General features: G+C 40.5%; 3 protein-coding genes across 8 annotated transcripts; all 3 read right to left on the bottom strand.

Moving 5' to 3' along the window:
• Window positions 1–509: 509 nt before the first annotated feature.
• On the bottom strand, window positions 510–4439 carry LOC4346615 (uncharacterized). The gene is made up of 2 exons (XM_015755325.3): window positions 4003–4439; window positions 510–1620 (listed from the first exon to the last, which is right to left on the bottom strand). Exons 1-2 carry the CDS (start codon window positions 4322–4324, stop codon window positions 620–622), a joined length of 1323 nt encoding a protein of 440 aa, XP_015610811.1. The 5' UTR covers window positions 4325–4439; the 3' UTR covers window positions 510–619.
• A 5504-nt stretch (window positions 4440–9943) lies between these two features.
• On the bottom strand, window positions 9944–13695 carry LOC4346614 (ras-related protein RGP1-like). The gene is made up of 2 exons (NM_001422716.1): window positions 12995–13695; window positions 9944–10651 (listed from the first exon to the last, which is right to left on the bottom strand). Exons 1-2 carry the CDS (start codon window positions 13228–13230, stop codon window positions 10207–10209), a joined length of 681 nt encoding a protein of 226 aa, NP_001409645.1. The 5' UTR covers window positions 13231–13695; the 3' UTR covers window positions 9944–10206.
• Window positions 13696–15286: 1591 nt separating this feature from the next.
• Window positions 15287–19262, bottom strand: LOC4346613 (SURP and G-patch domain-containing protein 1-like protein). Of its 6 annotated transcripts, none has more exons than XM_066304015.1 (10): window positions 19161–19262; window positions 18451–18891; window positions 17625–17751; window positions 17362–17468; window positions 17134–17277; window positions 16640–16762; window positions 16359–16541; window positions 15744–15922; window positions 15611–15665; window positions 15287–15521 (listed from the first exon to the last, which is right to left on the bottom strand). In XM_066304015.1, the coding sequence occupies exons 2-9, from the start codon at window positions 18854–18856 to the stop codon at window positions 15639–15641; spliced, it is 1296 nt and encodes a 431-aa protein (XP_066160112.1). In that variant the 5' UTR covers window positions 18857–18891; window positions 19161–19262; the 3' UTR covers window positions 15287–15521; window positions 15611–15638. The 6 variants fall into 6 exon arrangements, with proteins under 6 accessions (XP_066160112.1, XP_066160115.1, XP_066160111.1 ...); XM_066304018.1 differs by having other exon boundaries at window positions 15287–15518; XM_066304014.1 differs by having other exon boundaries at window positions 18451–18879.
• Between the last annotated feature and the right edge of the window lie 317 nt (window positions 19263–19579).

Here is a 19579-nt window from a genome sequence, read left to right as displayed (position 1 = left end):
AGGAAGATTATCCGTTGGTATGACAATCCTCGTATTTTTCCCCATGTGCTGGAATATCCTTCTATCTATTAAATCCATAGCACAATAAGCATAGGTCGCCAGCAGTATAAATCTTCTTTTTAAGAAGCTAACTTCTTTTAAGAAACTAAAAAATAGTCAATACACAAGTGTAGTACTACTAATAGTCGTTCTTTATTTAAGTTAGCATAAACAATTCATCAAAAACTTTTAGCTCGATAAGTAAACATAAGCAATTCACATATACAGAATTGTTATACAAATTATTATAAAAAAATTGTAGCGTTTAGTAGTTTAGGAAACGTGCGCATGAAAGATAAGTATAAGTTGAGAAAGTTGGGGAAAGAACACAGTCTAAATATAGCAGTAGGCTTGTAGTCTTGTACTGTTAAACTTGCTCTTATACAATGACATGGGTTGTGAAGATCATGCGCGCGGAACGGAAGTAGCGGGTGTCCGTAAATTAGCAAAATCAAAACCACCCAATAGACTTTGGAAACATGCTCATTTAGTACTAACTATATAAGTAAATAGTAGTTCTCTATTACACAATGTGTAAAACACACATTTTTTCTTGTTAAAATTAAAAAAAGAAAAAAATTCACAACCAGCTGTCCGGGAGGAGGTCGATGTTCTGGAACCTGAAGGACGAGTCCTTGCCGCCCTTGGCGCCGCTGCCGGGGGCCTCGTCGCCGTCGCCACTGGGCGGCGGCGCGTCCCCTTCCGCGTCGGACGGCGGCGGCGACGGCGGCGACGGCAGCATGAGCATTGTCGGCGGCGGCGGCAGCGGCGGCTTGGCCACGACGTCCTTGATGGCGAGGGCGGTGTCCCACATGAGGAAGTGGAGCGTGATGGGGCGGAGCGCGTGGCGGTGCAGCGACAGCTTCTGGCTGAGCGACACCGTGTCGAAGCACTTGACGTCGCCGGCGGTGGACACCATCCAGGGGAGCACCTTCTCGCCGCCGACGCGCGACACCACCAGCAGCCGCGACGCCCTGCGCGCGGCGCGGTGGAGCTCCAGGAGCCCCGACCGCGTCGACGCCACGCCGGGCGTGCTCTCCTCCGCCACCGACGACACGTAAATGAACCCTTCCTCGGTGCGGCTGATGGCGAACCCCAGCCGCGTGTCCCCCGGGAGCAGCTTGATCTCCAGCGCCGCCTCGCCGGCCACCGGCGTGTACCACAGCCGCACGGCGCGCACGACGCCGATGTCCACGCCGTGGTAGTCCTCGAACCCGTACAGGCTGGCGTTCGCCATGTTGGCGAGGTCGGACAGCGAGCCCATGTTCACCGTCGACAGCGCCATCTCGCCGGAGATCTTGGTGAGCAGCGCCTCCGTCTGGACGTTCATGAAGGCGACGGGGACGCCGGCGGCCTGCGACGACACCAGCCACGCGTCGGCGCGGGCGAGGGTGTCCTCCAGCGACTTGTACCGGGTGTGCGACCCGTCGGCGGACTTGGGCAGCAGCAGCATCGACAGGAAGCAGCTCGCCGCCGGCACCGGCAACAACTCCTTCATCTTCTTCTCCCACGGGAACGATTCGTAAGCGTAGCTGATCTTCGCGTCGCGCAGCGCCGCCAACACCTTGGCATTCTTGGATCCTTCATCAAAGATCAAACTATCAAACACTTATTCTTGATTATCACAATCTCAATCTCATCATATGCATGAGTTGAGTCCATTTGATATGCAATTAACCTAATTAAATTAGTATGTGAAGAACTGGAGATTAATTAGAAAAGGAAGTGCGAATGCTGTGCAGATTAACTAACAATTCTTGATGATGCCAATCTCAATCTCATATGAGTCCATTTGATATGCTAATTAATTAGTATTTGAAGAGCTGATGATTAGAAAAGAAAATACAAGTTCTGTGCAGATTAATAAACAATTCTTCATTATAGAAATGAGTTTTGGATCAAGGAACAAAATTAATCAAATGCTCACAAGTGGTCTCCACATTGATCAGTGATTAAGATCACTTGTTTACTGAAAGATATGCAACCTTGGCATGCGTTTTCTTTGACATTATTCAGAATGTCACAAAGATCAAGACATGCTTTGCAAGTGGAATTATTTTGCCTTCTTGATTTCTAAGCTGCCACTCTGCCAGTGTTTAAGGAAGCATTGGAGATCTAGCTGGCCGATGCTCTTCGCTCCATGAACTTGTTGAGATCCAAATCCAACAGAAAATCCAGTGGGAATCTTTTAACCAAATTGGCAGCTAGAAAGATATCATGGTCATGAAGTAAGAGGCTCCGAATGCAGATATTTTTAATAAAACAAGTGAGATAATGAGCACAATGCACGAGTCAATTGTTGCTTAACTGTCAGACAAGCATATGTTGGAATTTCGAGTGAAAAAAATAGTACATATGCAGGCATTTCTAAAATGGCTGTGCACCTAAAAAATTTGTGGAAAATTTTGCTTATATTTTTATGCTAGTAATGAATCAAGTAGACCATTTGTGGGTGCCACGTTTCAGTACTCCTTTCCTTCAGTATGACTAGAGCACTGCCAAGTTTTCAGATCCAACCTAAGATTGCATTATCTATAAAAGAAAGTGTGCTGATAAATGTATGGACTATTTGAGAAAGGGACTGCTCAATAAATTTGATCTGCTGTCCAAACTGATATAAGCCACCAATTTGATTAGCATGGGACCCAAGGTATTTTTCTTATGCTCCAGAACATTAAAAGAGCAGGCCAAGAAAGAAAAGGGGAGCCTGCTTGTTAGACTTTGTGATATATGAAAGCTACATCTGGGAAAGAGACAATTTTTCATGTTCTTCAGCTAGTTCAGCAGCTAAGATCTTTAATATGAAAAGGCAACTTTCATCCTCTATATTTGCAAAAGAAAAAAAGAAGAAGAAAAAAAAGAAGGAAATGCAAGAATTAAAAGATAACTATTAACTAGGCGAGGCTTAAGAGGAATGGTTGGATTACTTTACCAAAGAAGACAAGGAAAAGGGACAAAACCCAGCAATTCTGTGTTCTTAAGGAAAATTAAGAATGGCAATATATGTTCCAAACTACGGAAAATTTATTTCTTGTGTACTTAGTGTAGCTTCCAAGAACATGACCCAACATTAATTCTATTAATTACAGGGGAGACTTCGCTGGATAATCATCGATGCTTACGGCGCCACTGAATCATATTGGGATATCTTTATTACAGTACATCCTAACTTCCGTGGTGTTAGTACATGTCTTTCCTAAACATGTCACTGTCATGAATGACAAAAATATTGTGATTAAACAGTAGAATTAGGTGAATACAAAAATGGGTGAGCTCTGCAACTAACAACTTCCACGACCATCACTAACCAATCATAAGTCATTGCTTGTTATATAGTTTTTGCAACAGGGAATAAACATCACAGTACTTAAGAGGGGGGGGGGAAAATGCAATTAAAAAAATCAGCAAGTCCTAACGCACGTTCCCTGATTTGTTGTATTTCATAAAAAAAACATGTGTTCTGGTAATGAAATCCCATTAAAGTAGAAGATGAAATATAAACAATAGTATTAGGAAAAGTATTAAACGAATTATCGATTTATTCATTTTTGCTAACACTATCTTTTAAGACTAATTTATTCTCATTGGTGAATGGACAAACAATTAACAGTTTTGTTTTTTTAGTTTGTTGCATAAACCCCAGCTGTGAACAGTTTACGAAGACTGACTTCAATTATGTGTTTTTAGGTGAGTGTTACACACTTGCTATCATGCGTTCGATTCTCACTATTATAAGCTGGTGCCTTGCGACAATAATCCATAGATAGTTGACTAGTTAAAAAAAATCTAGCACCAAAAGAAAATGCAGAAATGGTTATCGAGAATTTCACGTTGTTTTAAATTTTCACCAAACCATATAAAATTCGCTCTAATTTCACCTAATTGATCCAACGAAGCAGATAAACGGAGAAAAATTAGAACGAATTACTCCAATTAAGGGGGGCAGGCAGGTCGGCTGCTCACCGTCGAGCTCGCCGCTCTCGCCGTCGACGGAGGAGCAGGTGTCGTCGCCCCTCCTCCCGCCGCCGCCGCGCCTCCCGGAAGACGACGACGCCGCCCTGCTGCTGCTCGCCGCCGACGTCGACGACGACCCGGACGCCGACCGGCTCAGCAGGTCCCCCTCCTGGTCGCCGCCGCCACCGCCGCTGCCGGGGTGGTGGTGGTCACCGCCGCGCTTGAACGCCGACTTGAGCAGCTTGTGCACCTTCCCGCCGCCGTGGTGGTGGTGGGCCCCCTTCCCCGCCGCCGCCGCCGCCGCATCCGGGTGGTGGTGGTCGGTCGGCATGGCTTGCTAGCTTCTTCGTCTCCGGCGCCGGCGAGCTGCTCGCTTCTCGGCGGCGGCGGCGGCGATGGAAGAAAGGGACAGTAGAGGTTTTGGTAATTTGGTTTGGTTTTGTTGCATTTGATTTCGAGGGGTTCAGGTTATTTATATATGGGGAAGAAGGGGCGTTGGGATCTGAGGTGGGACTAAAAAAATTGTGGATTAATATTGTATCTGGGCCGTCCAATCGCGTGCGGATGGTCCCGATCCACCGCTGGGAAGAAATTGGAGGGTTGGGATTCCGAGATTTTTGTTTCGCTTTTCCGGACAATCGCGTTGGTTGTAGAGGGACAGGCTCAATCAACTGATACGCAGCCAATCACGTCCGTCCACACCTATCTCAATAAGGCATAAGGGCACCCAGAATGGTTATCTATAGGCTCTCTATAAGATATCCATATCAGCATATTTTTCTACTTGGAAGAGATTAAATGAAGAGAGAGAGCAAAACTATCTACTAACCTGGAGATAGTCTATAGAGAAAAACGAGGCAATGTATTATAGAGCTATAGATACCCATGTAGACATACTATTGAGGTGGTTTATTATTAATCTAGTCTATTGCTGAGATGTACATGTTTTATAGAGAGCACCTTACTTTACTATTGTGGATGCTCTAATAGTCACACGGTTAGGGAACTATTTTATTTCACTATATCCTTCATACGTGTCTTGTGTAGTACTGCATCTATAGTCTATACAAGAATCCTCGTCACTGAGCCTGCTATCATCTGTAACAAGTTTGTGTTTAACATTGGATGGGAAAATAGAATCACAATTTGGTTGGCAAAAGAGAGGTGTCTAATTGAGAGATGCATTTGATAGTACAGTTGTAAGGGATAGAGATCCTCTGTAGTCAAAGTCACGTGTCTTTGTCACTAATATATTAGGGCCCATATGTCAATGATAAAGGCACCGTACATTTGACTGCAGAGGATCTCAGTCTAGTTGCACGAGGTGTGTAGTTTCAATTCTAAGGTCTTGTGTTCAATTCTCAACATGTTCATAATTTTTTCTTAGAAAATGTTCGGATGGACGTCTCTCCTCAAAATCTCTTTTGAGTGGTGTCTAATTGGGGCAAAAGGTAAAAAAAATAATAATAAAAGAATCTTGCAACAAGTAAAGCATTGAATAATTAGGCTATTTTATGTTGACTAAAATAGTGTAAATTTAGGAAGGGTAATGCGGGAAAATGAAGAGAATAGATTAACTCTCAAAGTCAGGGAAGCAAAAGCATATGACCCATTGACCTGAAAGGTGGGCCCGAAGGAATCCAGGGGCAAGAAATGGTGAACTGCACCCAGAGAAACTATTCAAGGTAAACATGATGCACATGATCAGATTAACACAGGGTTCAGAAATTCAGATCAAAGAAGCTGGAAACATTCAGCAGCAGAAATTTTGTCTTCTGTATGTAATCCATCCACCAATGATGCATTTACCTTTAGTACTATTATTATTTTCTTTAGTTCTGAATAGATTAGTCCACTCAAATGATGATAAACTCAGAGCAGAAACCAAGGTGCCAAACATCAAGGGCGCATTGTTCTAGGTCAAGCTCTCGGATCAAGCAAGATCGAACAGGTTAACTTCTGTTTGTTCATCATTGGTCAAGAGCTCTGCCATTCACTAATGATCAAGTTAACTTCAGTTCAGTTCCAAGTAAAAAAAAAAAACTGAACTTTCAGAAAATTCAGTTTAACAGGGGACCAAGAACGCATTCACTTGCAAAGAAAATACGATCTGATCAATTCCGAGGCCAGAATTTCTGCAGAGGGATATGAAATCTCCAAGGTAGATTCTAACTAGCTACTGGTAACTAGTGACCTGGTGTCAACTGATCAATCAACTTTGTTTTGACTACTGGTCCAAATTTGCTGTCTAATCTTGACATTCCAAGCAGATGATCACTAACTCTGACCTCCCGAATTGTACCCAAAACATTTCTTTTTACCAACTACTACTATCTAGTTGCCAACTTGACATGCAGGATAATCACTTGCCTATGGCTATGATCTGCTTGATGGCATGCAGTTTGCATTGCTAATTTTTTATTTGTGCAGTACAAACGAAGTAAAGTGTGAAACATTATTGAAGAAAGAAATTGAACGGACAGATTAATTTGATTCCAACCTAATTAATTAACTGATCAGTTAGTCAAGGGAGAAATTGGAGTACCTTTGGTTGGACTTGTAGGTGAGGAGTTCTTCAGCTTTGGAACGCTCTTTGATCGAATAAGCTTCCAATCCATGCCGATGAATTCGACTTCTTGAAATAGTAGGATCTCAAAATCAGTTTCTACTCTCTCTCCCCCTTCTGAACCAAGAAATTCAGCTATGATCCTAGCTTCCCTTGAACAGAACTAATTTCAGGAACAATTAATCCTCGATTTGTTCAAGGTAGAGAATCATCCAATGCCAGGTTCCTTGTTGCAATGCTGATCTTATGCTTTGGCTATATACCTATAAGATGCCAAGGGCAAAATGCCATTACTTCCAATGTAATTGGTTTGTCTGAAGATGAGAGCTAGCTTCTACATTATTCCAGATTCTGAACCAATTGAAAATTTGACATATAATTTTCTTTGCGTTCATATCCAAATTAGACTGCAAGAATTCTGATGGAGACAGGTGGACGGTGCATAGAATTCATCTCCACCATCACAAACCAAACAGTGAACTTCTGATAATAGCAAAGCTGCAATGCAGTACAGTCTATGCTTATTGTCAATTCAGTAAGTAGTCTTTTTAGACAAAAGTACAAATTGAAACAAATTTTAAATTGTCCAACTGTACTCAAACTTTATTGGCCCAACCAAACAGGAATTCAGGAAACATATATTAGGCCAACTGGTTGGCTTCTCGCTCATTGTGCAATATACAATCTGATCATGCAAATAGAAGTAATTTTCAAGTATCAGAATCAAGCTATTTTTCAAATACTAGTTACAGCATTGGCCTGTTCTTGAAAAGTACTAGTGTACTGCAAACTGTAGCCATTGTACCTGTTTTTTGAATGCTGTGAACAAAACAACCTATGAAAGCTAGAATATTTTCTTAATTACTTTGAATGATCCATTGTGCCATGGTTTTTAACAGACAGTATACTTCCAGTAATCGTACTTGATGTTTTTGCAGCATCAAAATTAATCACAGTGGATGCTCTAATGCCCAATAAAATGAAAGGAAGGATTATTTTTTCAGAGCCAACCAGTGATATGTCCTTAACATGTAGGCAACACATTGAAAAAGGGGACTTTGTTTGTGTGCAAGTGGAAGGATTTATTATAATGAGGCCAGCAGGCAGATTAATTCAGCTGCAGCTTGCATATATACTATTATGCTGTAGTACACTGAATCAGGCAGTGTCCTTGGTCTTGGGGACTTGGCAGTGATTAAAGCTTCTTGATTCTAGAAAGAAAACACACCTAAGAAAATGAGCAACCATGAACCATCCACACATATAGTACTGATTGATTGTAAAGTCAACAAAAGATCATGATGCTCGGCAACCTTCCACTGGAGTTTCGGTGTTGGAAGTGCAGCTGGAATGCATGATTCCTCATGGAATGATGAAAAATCATTGAATCTTCATGTTTCTTTATGTTAATTAATTCTTTTGGTGCAGGATAAGACATTTCAGTATGTCATGAAAAGATAAAGAAATAAAACAAGAGGTTATATGAAATTCTTGAAGGTAAATAACTAAATACGGGCAGATTTTGATTTGCACATTAAAATTGCAAAAGGATAATTGAGGTGTTGTTATACCTTAAGTTCATTTTCAGATTAAATTTCACACATATACAGTTACCTTGACAAAACTATCAAAAAATTACAGGTTTGAGTCTATTAAAAAACTACATATTCAGTATAGAATTTCGAGATAATAAGTACAGTCACCAAATTTAGATTCAGCAATGAATTTTTCACAAAACTAGGGATTTACAAATAGATCACTAGGACTATGGTTATGATGATACTTTTGAAATTTGTAGTTTATGATACATTTGGTGCTAAATCTTTTTGTTTTAAGATACTTGGCAGATATATGTGATTTTGTAACAAATTCAATGTTAAAATTTTAATTTGAGATATTGCGTCTTGAATCTATAGTTTTGCTATAATTTTATCGAAATATCTGTAGTTCCTGAATTTTATCATATTGTTTTGCGATAATTTTGTCAAAACTAGTTTTGTTTCGCTCAGAACTCTAAAGACATCACAAATGAACCGTTTCTCCTCTTATTTTCTGAAAATCAAGTCTCCTTATCTTCCAGCTCAGAGCTGAAGTCCTGTGAAACAGTGCATGAACAGTGTTGTCATGTTGGGTGTATCATTCTCATCTCTGCATCAAGATGGAGAGACACTCACAACCTTTTTTAAAGACATTGCTTTCCAGGTTTTCAGTAGGGGACAATGGATATACTTGAATCTATCTGTTAGTAACCTTGAAAGATCCCCTCATGGAACTTTGGAAGGATCCCCAGCTTCTGATTTTTGTGCATCAGGAAGATATATTGGAAAGAGGGAGCTGAAACAAGGGGCTCTTCTTGGAAAATTCCCCAGACTAGCTTGGAACTTGATATGTAGAAGCTTCTTTTTCTGGACTTCTCCCTTCATTAGAGGAATAATAATAATAATACCAGAGAGATGTGATCATGGTAATTAGACAAGGTAACATGGAAGTTCCTGAGTTCTGAAGAAAAGTTGTGTCCAAATTGCATGAAGGATATAACAGAATATGTCACATCTCACAAAGCTTGGGCATTGTTTTAAGATTTCACTGTTAGCATAAGGCCCACTACACTACATGATTCATTCACTCATTGCTCAAGAATCAAACCTGTGGGTTGTGCAAAAGATAAGTGCCTGCATTCTTCACACCTGAATATTTGAAGCAGTTTTGGAAATAGTGAACCCTACACTGGTTGTGTACTGGTCTCAGGATCAAGTAGTTTCAACCTTCAGCTATGGGTATTTTCCACCCTCTCCATTTCAAAATGTAAGTACTTTACGTTGTTTAGTAAAAATTAAGGTTCAGGGCAAAAGACTTGGTACCCCTTATTAAATGAGGGACGGTTGAATATGGGATGGCAGTTGGAAGTAAAATGGGAAGAAATTTGAATGGGAGGTAAACGATGATAAAGTATTACCCTCAATAGTGCTAGAAGTGATTATATTTGGTACAAATTTTAAATACTAGAAATGGTTATATTTTGAAATGGAGTGAGTATCAAATTGAATATACAAAAGATGATCCGCTGAAGCCTTTGTTGATATATCCTCTTATCGGGCAAAAATTACTGGGACAGAAAATCAATACCACAAGAAAAGGGCTGATTTAAGCACGAAGTACATTTTTCCAGTTTTGGATAATATTGGCAGCAGGAAAAGCTGGCACCTTCAGACTTCAGGAAAACAATATCCTGAATCATTGCAACGTAATGTTGAATTATAGCGTGAGCCCTTTTTCTTTAATTACAGAATGGATTTTCTCTATGTTTTCTAGATGGGCAGAAGTAAGAACAGATAATTAAAGGTTAGTATCTCCCATTTTTTTTATTACACAGGTAAGTAAGGTAAACAAATGCATATATGTTTTGTGCTTGGATAAGAATGATATAGCAAACAGATAAGATTGGGCCAATTATATCTGAGAATGCTCTAAATGACTACACACACCATCACACAATCAGATACAAAAAAGAGTGATTCATAAAATTACAACATATGTGAGTTAACTGTCCACATGTAGACCTTTTCATCTTTACTCACAGGAATCCCAGCTATTCAGTGTTGATATGGCAGGAGTAAACTCCGAAACAACACAGTACAATGCTATGCCTAGGACATACAACATGATGCTTTGGTTGGAGGGGCTGGCTCCTGACCTGGGACAACAATTTTTGTACCTTTCAGTAAGCTCGAGTTTCCGCTAGAATCAACCTCCTCATTTGCAACAAGGTTTTTCTTGCTGACAATACGGTAAATCTCCGTAAGTACGGTCATGAAAGCATTTTCAACATTGGTAGACTCAAGAGCAGAGGTCTCCATGAAGAAGAGATTCTCACGCTCAGCAAATTCCTTTGCATCCTCAGTCGGTACAACCCGAAGCGTGCCTAGATCAGATTTGTTACCGATAAGCATAATAACAATGTTCTTGTCAGCATGGCCTCTTAACTCCTCGAGCCACCTAGCTACATGATCAAATGACTGACGCTTTGTTATGTCATATACTAACATAGCTCCCACTGCACCACGGTAGTATGCACTTGTTACTGCTCGGTACCTATTATCACATTCAGAGAGGTTACTTAGCCAGTGAATAATTTTAGATGAAATGCACCAGAAACAAAAAACCAAATGCCAATATTGGAGCATGCATTCCAAAATGGAAATGTTAGTGATACAACAAACCATTCAACTATAGCAGATCTTACAATAAATCATCTGTACTTTGTTCAAGGGAGTAATCATTAAAAATGTCACTCTAGTACTTCTTTTAGTTCTTTCCAACAAGTATCTTATTTATCATTTCTTACAATTTAATAAAATATGCAATAGGAAACATCTATGAATACTTCAGATGTAAATTGCTAAACATATTACTATTGGGGTGCCAAAAGTCATCACTGCCACTGGGATTAGAATAGCAAATTCTGGCTTCAGATATATATCTAATTTCCCTGAAATAGTTGCTTGTAATATTTAATTACATGAATTTAAAATCCAAACATTTGTCGTAAAAGCAGTATGCAGTAAGAGAGTATTACTAGATAACATCCTGTTTTACCAACTGCAGCAAGAATATAGATAATTTTTATTTGAGTAAAATATTTAATTTCTCTGAAAAATATATTGCCTAAGAAGTTGTTTAAAGTGATATTTACCTTGACATGTTTTATTATTTTCTCAAGAAAAATGCATCTAGTTGTGTTTACATGTGGCATCTGCTTTGCTCGATACAAGCATCTACTACATGTGTTCAGTAAAACGAGAAATAACTGTAATATTCACTAACTGAATTGTTAAATATCTACATAGGGATAAGTCAAAAGATGTAGATGTCAAATATGAGTTTGTCTTGAGTACACTGATCAATTATTACTCCCTTATTCCACCTGGTTCATGGGATAAGAACATATTGATGGTCCATACAGGGCTGCAAAAAATGGCAGGAATCTGCCAGTTCCCTGTGGTAACTCTGTAACATGAGGTTCATAAGTTGTTTTGGCCAATTTTAGCTATTTTTTTAAAAAAAAAACTCCACTTCTTGTTACGTGCTATTGGAAACTTGAATTGCAGAATAATTTTACAAATATATTTTGAATTTTATCTGGGATTAGATAAGTAATCAGGTCCAAAGAAACACTTCCCAAAAGGGGATTGAAACCCTGGCCCAAAGGATATGCACATTATTCAATTCAACGTTATTGTATGGCACCATATTCATTGTTCCTTGCTATGGTGCTAATAGCAAATAATAGCTCAAAAGGACATATTCATGTATGCAAGTAATAGACATATTTCACTTTTTTGAGGACTTTAATTTTTTGAGGATGCTTGCCATGCTGCTTGTCAATATATCTTATTTCTTATTGAAAGTGCAAATTATATGATTCTGTACTGAATATAAACATATTGTTAATGATCTTGCAAGTCAAAACAATCTGATGTGTACAGCAGAACAAACATCTTACATGTTGTAAATATCTGATCTGTATAGTAGAACTCCAATTTCAGTATGCATTTCATTGAAGCCTCCTCTTATGTGTTCTGTGTGGGGATTTGTGCTAGGTTTTGGCTTTTGGGGTAAAATTCTCATTCGATCGGGGTTTGCGCATGTATTCAGGTTGAGCATCAATTACTAATTGCAGCAAACTGAGTGGATCAATACTTTCAATAATTCTGATTCTTTGAAATTTTTTTTCTAATCTAAGATTTGTTTGGAGGCGACACCGTGATGTTGCTTTTTAGGCTGGTCTCCTCTAGCTGCTGCAGCCATCTGAACAATGAACACTGGACTTTAGGCAGGGGCTCTAGCATTCATTAAAAAAGAGGTGCAAAACTCGAGCCAATCCTAGCATTCAAGCTTCCGAACTTCTTTCCGAGAAGATAGTGTCCCCATTTCATCATGCCGGGGCACAACAAAATACAGCTCCTCCAGCTGACAAAGTGAATATTGTATCGCTATTTCGTTTTGTTGAACATTATGGACAAATCAGATTCCAGAAGCAGCACACAAAGGCCTTCCAAGAACTTAGTAAGCTCATGACCTCTTCTCTTCATGTATCCCACAAAAACATCCTCATTAAGCAATTAAAAAGGGACTACAAAGAGAGTAACCTACTAACTTCAAGGGACTACAAAGAGAGTAACCTACTAACTTCATAAATGGCATAAGTGCACTAGAAAGAACATGGCCTACTCCTATTAATGAAATGAAACTATTGAGTGCATACTACCCATACTACCTTAGCCAAAAAAACCATTAAGCTCATAAAACAGCACAGTAGCATCAGTTGTTGTTCTTGTTGGATCAAGGGTTAACTTTTTTTATTTATTTATCATCTCATTATGCTGAACAAACTGAAACAAAAAAAAAAAAAAAGGCTGGCAGTGGCAGCTATACCTTTCCTGGCCGGCGGTGTCCCAGATCTGGGCCTTGACGGTGCGGGCGTCGATGTGGAGGGTTCGCGTCTGGAACTCGACGCCGATGGTGGCCTTGGAGTCGAGGTTGAACTCGTTGCGGGCGAACCGCGCCAGCAGCTGCGACTTCCCCACCGCGGAGTCGCCGATCAGCACCACCTTGAACACGTAGTCGATCTTCTGCCCCACCTCCCCGTAGCTCCCTCCTCCTCGCGACATCTTTCCCCCACCTCCTCCTCTTCTCCTTCTACCTCAACAACACAAAAGACTGCAATCTTTTCTTTCTTCTTCTTCTTCTTCTCCCGTCCCGTCTCTCCAATCCAAGAACCGAACAGCAATCGATTCTTGGATCGACCCTGCTCTCCCTGGCGAGTTGCTGAATTTTTAGTATCAAAATGGAGGGGGGAGCTTGGTGGTGAGATGGGGGTAGAGCAGAGAGAGGCGGCGGTGCTTGGATTTCTTTGGTATTGTTTTTGGGAGAAGAAAGGAGGATGATTACACTGGATTAGAATAAATAGTGGAGATGATACTCAACTAGCGCTAATTGCTAATTGGATGGTAAAATAGAGCGGTGTTGAAGGGATCAATGGGAAGCCGCCATGGGCATGAGGAGGTGGAAGAAGAAGAGGAGATGGAGACCAAGTGACCAAGACGACGACGACCACGCCAACACGAGGAGCAACCAAAGAGGATTAGAGGAGCGTCTTTGTGTTTGTGAGTGTGAGTCAGACTGGAAGTTTTGAGGACCAAAACCAAAGCGAAGCGTGTTCAAGTGTCAACGCAACGGGGGCCCTTCGAGGGGTTCTCTGCAAGATTTTTTTTCTCTTTGTTTATACTCGTTATATTTGAGATAAGATTTGATCAAATGTTTTATAAACTTTTTCCAAACAAAAAGGTGTAACTGTATTAATTGAGTAAAGAATTATAACAGTTTGACACCGCATCCTTTCAGCTTGCGGTATGACTAATTGTTCGAGCTAATCGTGAGCGATCTTATTACGCCCTTTTGAAAGGGTGCTAGGTCTTAGCTCCCAGTTACGATTGAGCGCCATCTAAATCGGTTTCTCCTATTAGGAACAGAACCACAATCATCAAAGAGCGATCCGATTCCACGGTCAGTAGTTTATAAAATTATCAATATTTCATAAATTTGACTTCTTAACTAGTTGTCGTACATATATTTATGCACTCTACTATGTACTTATTAGATTTTGCAAATTTATTTTAATATAAAATTGACAATCAAAATTTAGAGCAACTATGGAGTACTTATTACATAATCTTGTCCCAAGTATATAATATCTAGTATGACTATATTTTTGCAAATCTTTACATGAATTGAATAACTTGAAGAGAAATCTGAGACAAGAAGGGAACAAATTGTCGACTAATTTCAAGTTCTGTAGCTATTTAAGTGGATTCATGCGCATGTTGACCTATTCTTGATTTGATTGTGAAGTTGTAAACGACAAATTTGTAAGATGCTTTGAGGCGTGAAAAGGACAGTTTGTGCCTACGCGTTGATAAAGACCGGAAATAAGTATAGTAAAGAAATGAAAAAAAAATGCTTGACGAATGATTATCAATAATCCATTTGCCAACAAGCCCGAATAATGCCGTTGCTTCAGATTCTCTAGTTTTGCTTCAGATTCTCTAGTTTTCTTCTCACAAATAGCATGTATATTTCTTCTCGCAAATAGCATGTATACGGGTATAGATAAAGAACTCCCTCAATCTTTCATTGAGGGAGTTGATTGGTTTATTAGACATATGATTGGTTTATTGTCATAGTTGTAGCCATTGCCACACTTTTTTAATAACACGTCCCACAGATCATAGACTTGATTTTTTTTTGTCAATTTTATCACACTTTGCGACTATTGTCATGTTGTCTAATCTTAGTTGTGGTAAAATATGACTAGCAACCAAACACACTCACAGTTTATTAGGCATATGATTGGTTTATTGTCACAGTTGACAGTTTATTAGGCATATGATTGGTTTACTGCCACAGTTGTAGCTTTAGACACACTGTTTTAATAACACGTCCCACACATCATAAACTTAATTTTCTTGTCAACTTTGTCACACTTTGCGACTAGCAATTTCTGTAGCGAAGCAAATAAATCAAATTGAGAGCTAGCTGACTGCTGACCTGGAGTGAACCCCTGATATTGTTATTAATGCCAGTTCTTCAAAACAACTAGAATAACTTTCGATTAGTATTTCGGAAGCATATGCTTTACAGTTTCCACATATTTGAAGAAACAAGGAGTAGCAATCACGTGACATAAGTTCAATATGGGTTGAATAATCATGAAGATACATTATTCATCAATAGCAACATGAATACATCACCATGTGAAACAAAAGGGGAAACACACACCAAATGACATGTTGAAAGTAGCATAGATGTAACACTACGTAAAACCAAAGCTACTGCAGAACACCGGGAAGCCTCTGGCATTCAAAGATTATATGCTGAATAAATGAACTTCTTGGCTTCTCTGCTGGTGAACAAAAACTTTCAATACTGTTAGTGATATCCCTAGGCAGTAGTTAGTTCTGTTAGCTAAAATGTAACAAAATTGTGCCTTACATCGCCCCTTGGATGACCTCCCATTATATCAGTAGTATGCTTTCCTTGGATTGTTCTGTAAAAGTGAGATGATCATTAGGTGAACAGGGATGACCAAACCACTCATTTACACAGCTTATGGCAGACAACATACCAGTGGGTTTGGCCTATAACGGTAGCCAAGCATCATTCGCTTCTTGTATTGCTCATAGATATCATCTTCAGATGTGACCTCACCAGGTTGGACAGCGCCAACACCAAGATGGTCTTTCTTCACGTCTCCAGCCATAATGGGATCTGCACGTCCACTTCTCTCACTGCCAAGACCCTCACCTGCACAAGACAACTTAGCATCTCAAAATCTGATGTATAAAACATAACCTTGAGAAAACAGGAAACACCAGCAACAGTTGCGTTCTGTTAATCATTAATGATAAATTCTTATCACAATTTTTAGCACGGTGTCTGTGGGTAGAGGTGGCTAATTTGCGACAGAACTGTACAGCAACAAATATTTGCTGGAAGAACACAGGAAACAGGATATGGCGATAGACAGGAGGAGATGGGCAGCAACCAGCAAGAGAGCACAGAATCAAGAATGAATACCAGAGTTCAGATAGGATTTGAAATGAAATTTACAGTCTACCACTACCAGACACCCAATTGATTTCTTTGCTGGGGGGTTGATTTGGATTTCGTACTGATTAAAGGGAAATCCAAGAGGAACAAAGTAAGATCCAAATGATAATTCAAATATTCAAGGACTAACCTTCCCTCCATCCCATCTTAGACAGAAGTTTGTGTCCGATATTGTCAGCCTGAATCTTAGCCTTCTCTGCAGCTTCTTTGGTAGCTTTTTGTGCAGCAGCATCGTTACAACGTGCCATAAACTTTTCAAGTTCTTCTTGAGGAATGAAGTCGCCCATGTGATGTCCCTTCTTGGAAGAAGGAGCTGCAAAACACAGACCAGATAGAAAGGAAACAAATATGAGGTCTCCGGTTTCCCCAACCCTTGAATACAGACAAACAAATACTATAAAAGAAGGGTACCTTGAAGAGAAGGAGGTGGTGGCATTTCATCTTTTGATTGTTTCGGTGGCCTTTTCCGTTCTTCCTGTGCAGCTTTCTTCATGTAGAATTCCATCAATGCTACTGGATCCTTGGGAGGCTCACCTGCAAAAAAATAAAACAACACTGAGCACATAAAAAAATTAAGATGAAAAGATCAAATATATCAAGTTGGAAATATCAACTTCTGAGGGAAACTAAAAGTTGGAAATAGAACAGCCAATACAGTTTGAAGCATGAAAAAAAGAAACTCGTGTTGGTTCTGTTTGTTGCAGTACACCCCAACTATATAAAACAGGCCGTGCAACATAGTTGTAACAAAAAAGAAATTAGAAGTAACAATAACAATTGAAGCGGCAAACTTACATTGGGCATAAAAGTTTGATAACCAGAACACAGTATAGAAACACAGGTAATGTAATTGAACACTCAGCCACAAGACAATAAAAAACAAGGAAACAACGAATATAATTTACCATAGCCAGATGAGCTTCCTTGGGAAGAACTACCCTCATATGCCCCATACAAAGCTGAAGCAGGTGTTTGATAATTAGTCTTTTGTTCAAATGAGCTTCTCTGTGGGGCACTTGGTGCTCTGGAGCTTGGAGTGCTTGAGCTAGCTGAATTTGACAAGGGCATGTAATTTGATTACTTGCACTGAAGCCGAATTAAACCAAAAACCACAGAACTTTTGTGTCACAAACCATGTTTTGATGCCTGGGCCTCCTTTGACTGAGCAAGTAACATTTCTTCTTCAGCAAGCCGAAACTCATAGTATTTGTAGTCTGAACAGTTCTTATCAAACAGAAACCTGAAAATCACAAAGAATTGTATTAACACAATGGTGCAGCTAGTCTTACAAGCTGAAAGTCAAAACTCAAATACATTTATCTATAAATTATTTTTTAAAATTAAATTCATAGAATAGAATAGTGATAACGCGATCAGAACAGTTTAGCCTGCATACTTGAATGGTGTATCTCCAGGATTCCTTTGACGCGTGACATTCTCAAACTGTCTCCCATTTTTGGCAACAAAATTTGCTAATTTGTCAGCAACTTGCTTCACAGTCATATCATTTGGTGGTGATGGGGCTGCATGTCACTTAAATAACTGATTAATATCAAGCGCATGAACAAGGAATGCAAATTACTGCTGTAGCAGTAATGCATCCAACTCTTTCAATCAACATCCTTCCCATCAATGTCGATACAGTTAATCTATAAGCTGCAGTCAGAAGAAAAAAAACCAAAGCCTTCACAAATTTCTGTTTCCAATACCAGTTCAAGTAATTTCATATGCTGGGAACAGATGTTATTTTTGACAACCTAAACAGTATATCATATATGCATGAATCATATATATTATGTCCACAGCTCCTTGGTTTAACAGTAAATTGTCCTGGTATAAGAGCTTGAGAGCTTTACAATAGGCAGACCATGTCAGTCAGTCAGCAGCTCAAGGGATACTTATGTAGTATCACCGGTTACATGTTCAGCAGTTTATCAGAAACCTACGACATATCAAATGCTTGTATAAAGACTGCAACAAATTCAATGAGCTAATCTAAACCATGAACAGAAGCTATACTGAATAATGATGAATACCTACTATTTCGATTGTGCTTTCATTATAATCAAAATACATCCAATGATTAAATCCAAAGTTCCAATCCAGTTGGAGATGGACTATAATATAACCCATAGTAACCAACAAACATATAACAAAAGTATTTGATACTATGTCACAGGAAAAGAATGCGATTACAGGAACAAATGTGAATAAATGATTACCAACGACCCCTGACAGGGCAGCCACCGATGCAGGAGCTTCAGGTTGCGCATACTTCTGCCGCTTCACAGGCTCCTCCCTGTCCGCACCAACATCTTCCTCATCCTCATCGTCAGCCGCAAACTTGACTGGCGCCACGGCGACCTTATTCTTCTTGAGGCTAAAGGCGAGCTTGGCGCCCGACGAGATCGAACCGGCCTTCTTCACCTCGCCCCCCTTGAGCTCCAGCGGCCTCTTGCTCGCCGACGGGGTGTTGGCGGCGACGACAACCGGCTTGGGGTTGGTGGCCTTGGCCGCGGCGGCGGCGGACGACGAGGCGGCGGCGGCCTTCTCCTTCTCCTTCTCCTGCATCTGCTTGAACCGCTCCATGAAGGAGCCGTCGTTGGCGAAGAGTCCCTTGTCGGCCATGGCTGCTGCTGCGGCTGTTGCTACTACACAAAATCCTTTCAAGCCCCAATCAACAACGCCATCGTTACACCACAAGATGCAGTAGAACTACGCTGACCGATCCAACCCCCCACGAGAGCAAACCACACCCTAGCGGAAGCGATTGGTCTCGGCTCGAATCTAGCTCGAATGCGCGGCGAGAGCGAGATACCGGGAGAGAATCGGGGGCGACAAAACAAAAAAAAAATCGAGGGGCAATTGGAGGACGGAGGCTCGAGGCCTCCGGCTAGTAGCCGGGATCGGGAAGGGAGAGGAGGGTGGTTACCTTGGTCGGCCGGGAGGGATCGGAGCGGAAACCCTAGAACGGCGAGAGCGCGTGGGGTGTGGTGTGGTGGGGTGGGGATCGGTGGAGAGAGAATATGACGATGGGATCGTGGGAGGATGCCGACCGATTCCGATTTCCGCGATTCGTGAACAGCTCCGCGTGGTTCTGGGCCGGACAAGTGTGAAATGGTTCGTACGGGCCCAACAATTCTGATTGGGTTTTGGACTATTTTTGCCGCTCTCCCGATAGCGTGCTGTCAAATTGCCGCTCTTCCGGATGACTTCGGCTGCATTCGTCGTGGGCATTTGGGAACAAACCTGAGCAATTTATTAATTATTAAGTATTAGCTATTTTTTTCAAAAATAGATAATATGATTTTTTTAAGCAACTACTCCCTCCATTCCAAAATATAAGGCACA

The sequence above is a fragment of the Oryza sativa genome, chromosome 9 (genome assembly GCF_034140825.1).
Source record: "Oryza sativa Japonica Group chromosome 9, ASM3414082v1".
Lineage (NCBI taxonomy): Eukaryota > Viridiplantae > Streptophyta > Magnoliopsida > Poales > Poaceae > Oryza > Oryza sativa.
The sequence above is the reverse complement of the archived record's forward strand: the minus strand, read 5'-3'. Positions and strand labels throughout refer to the sequence as shown.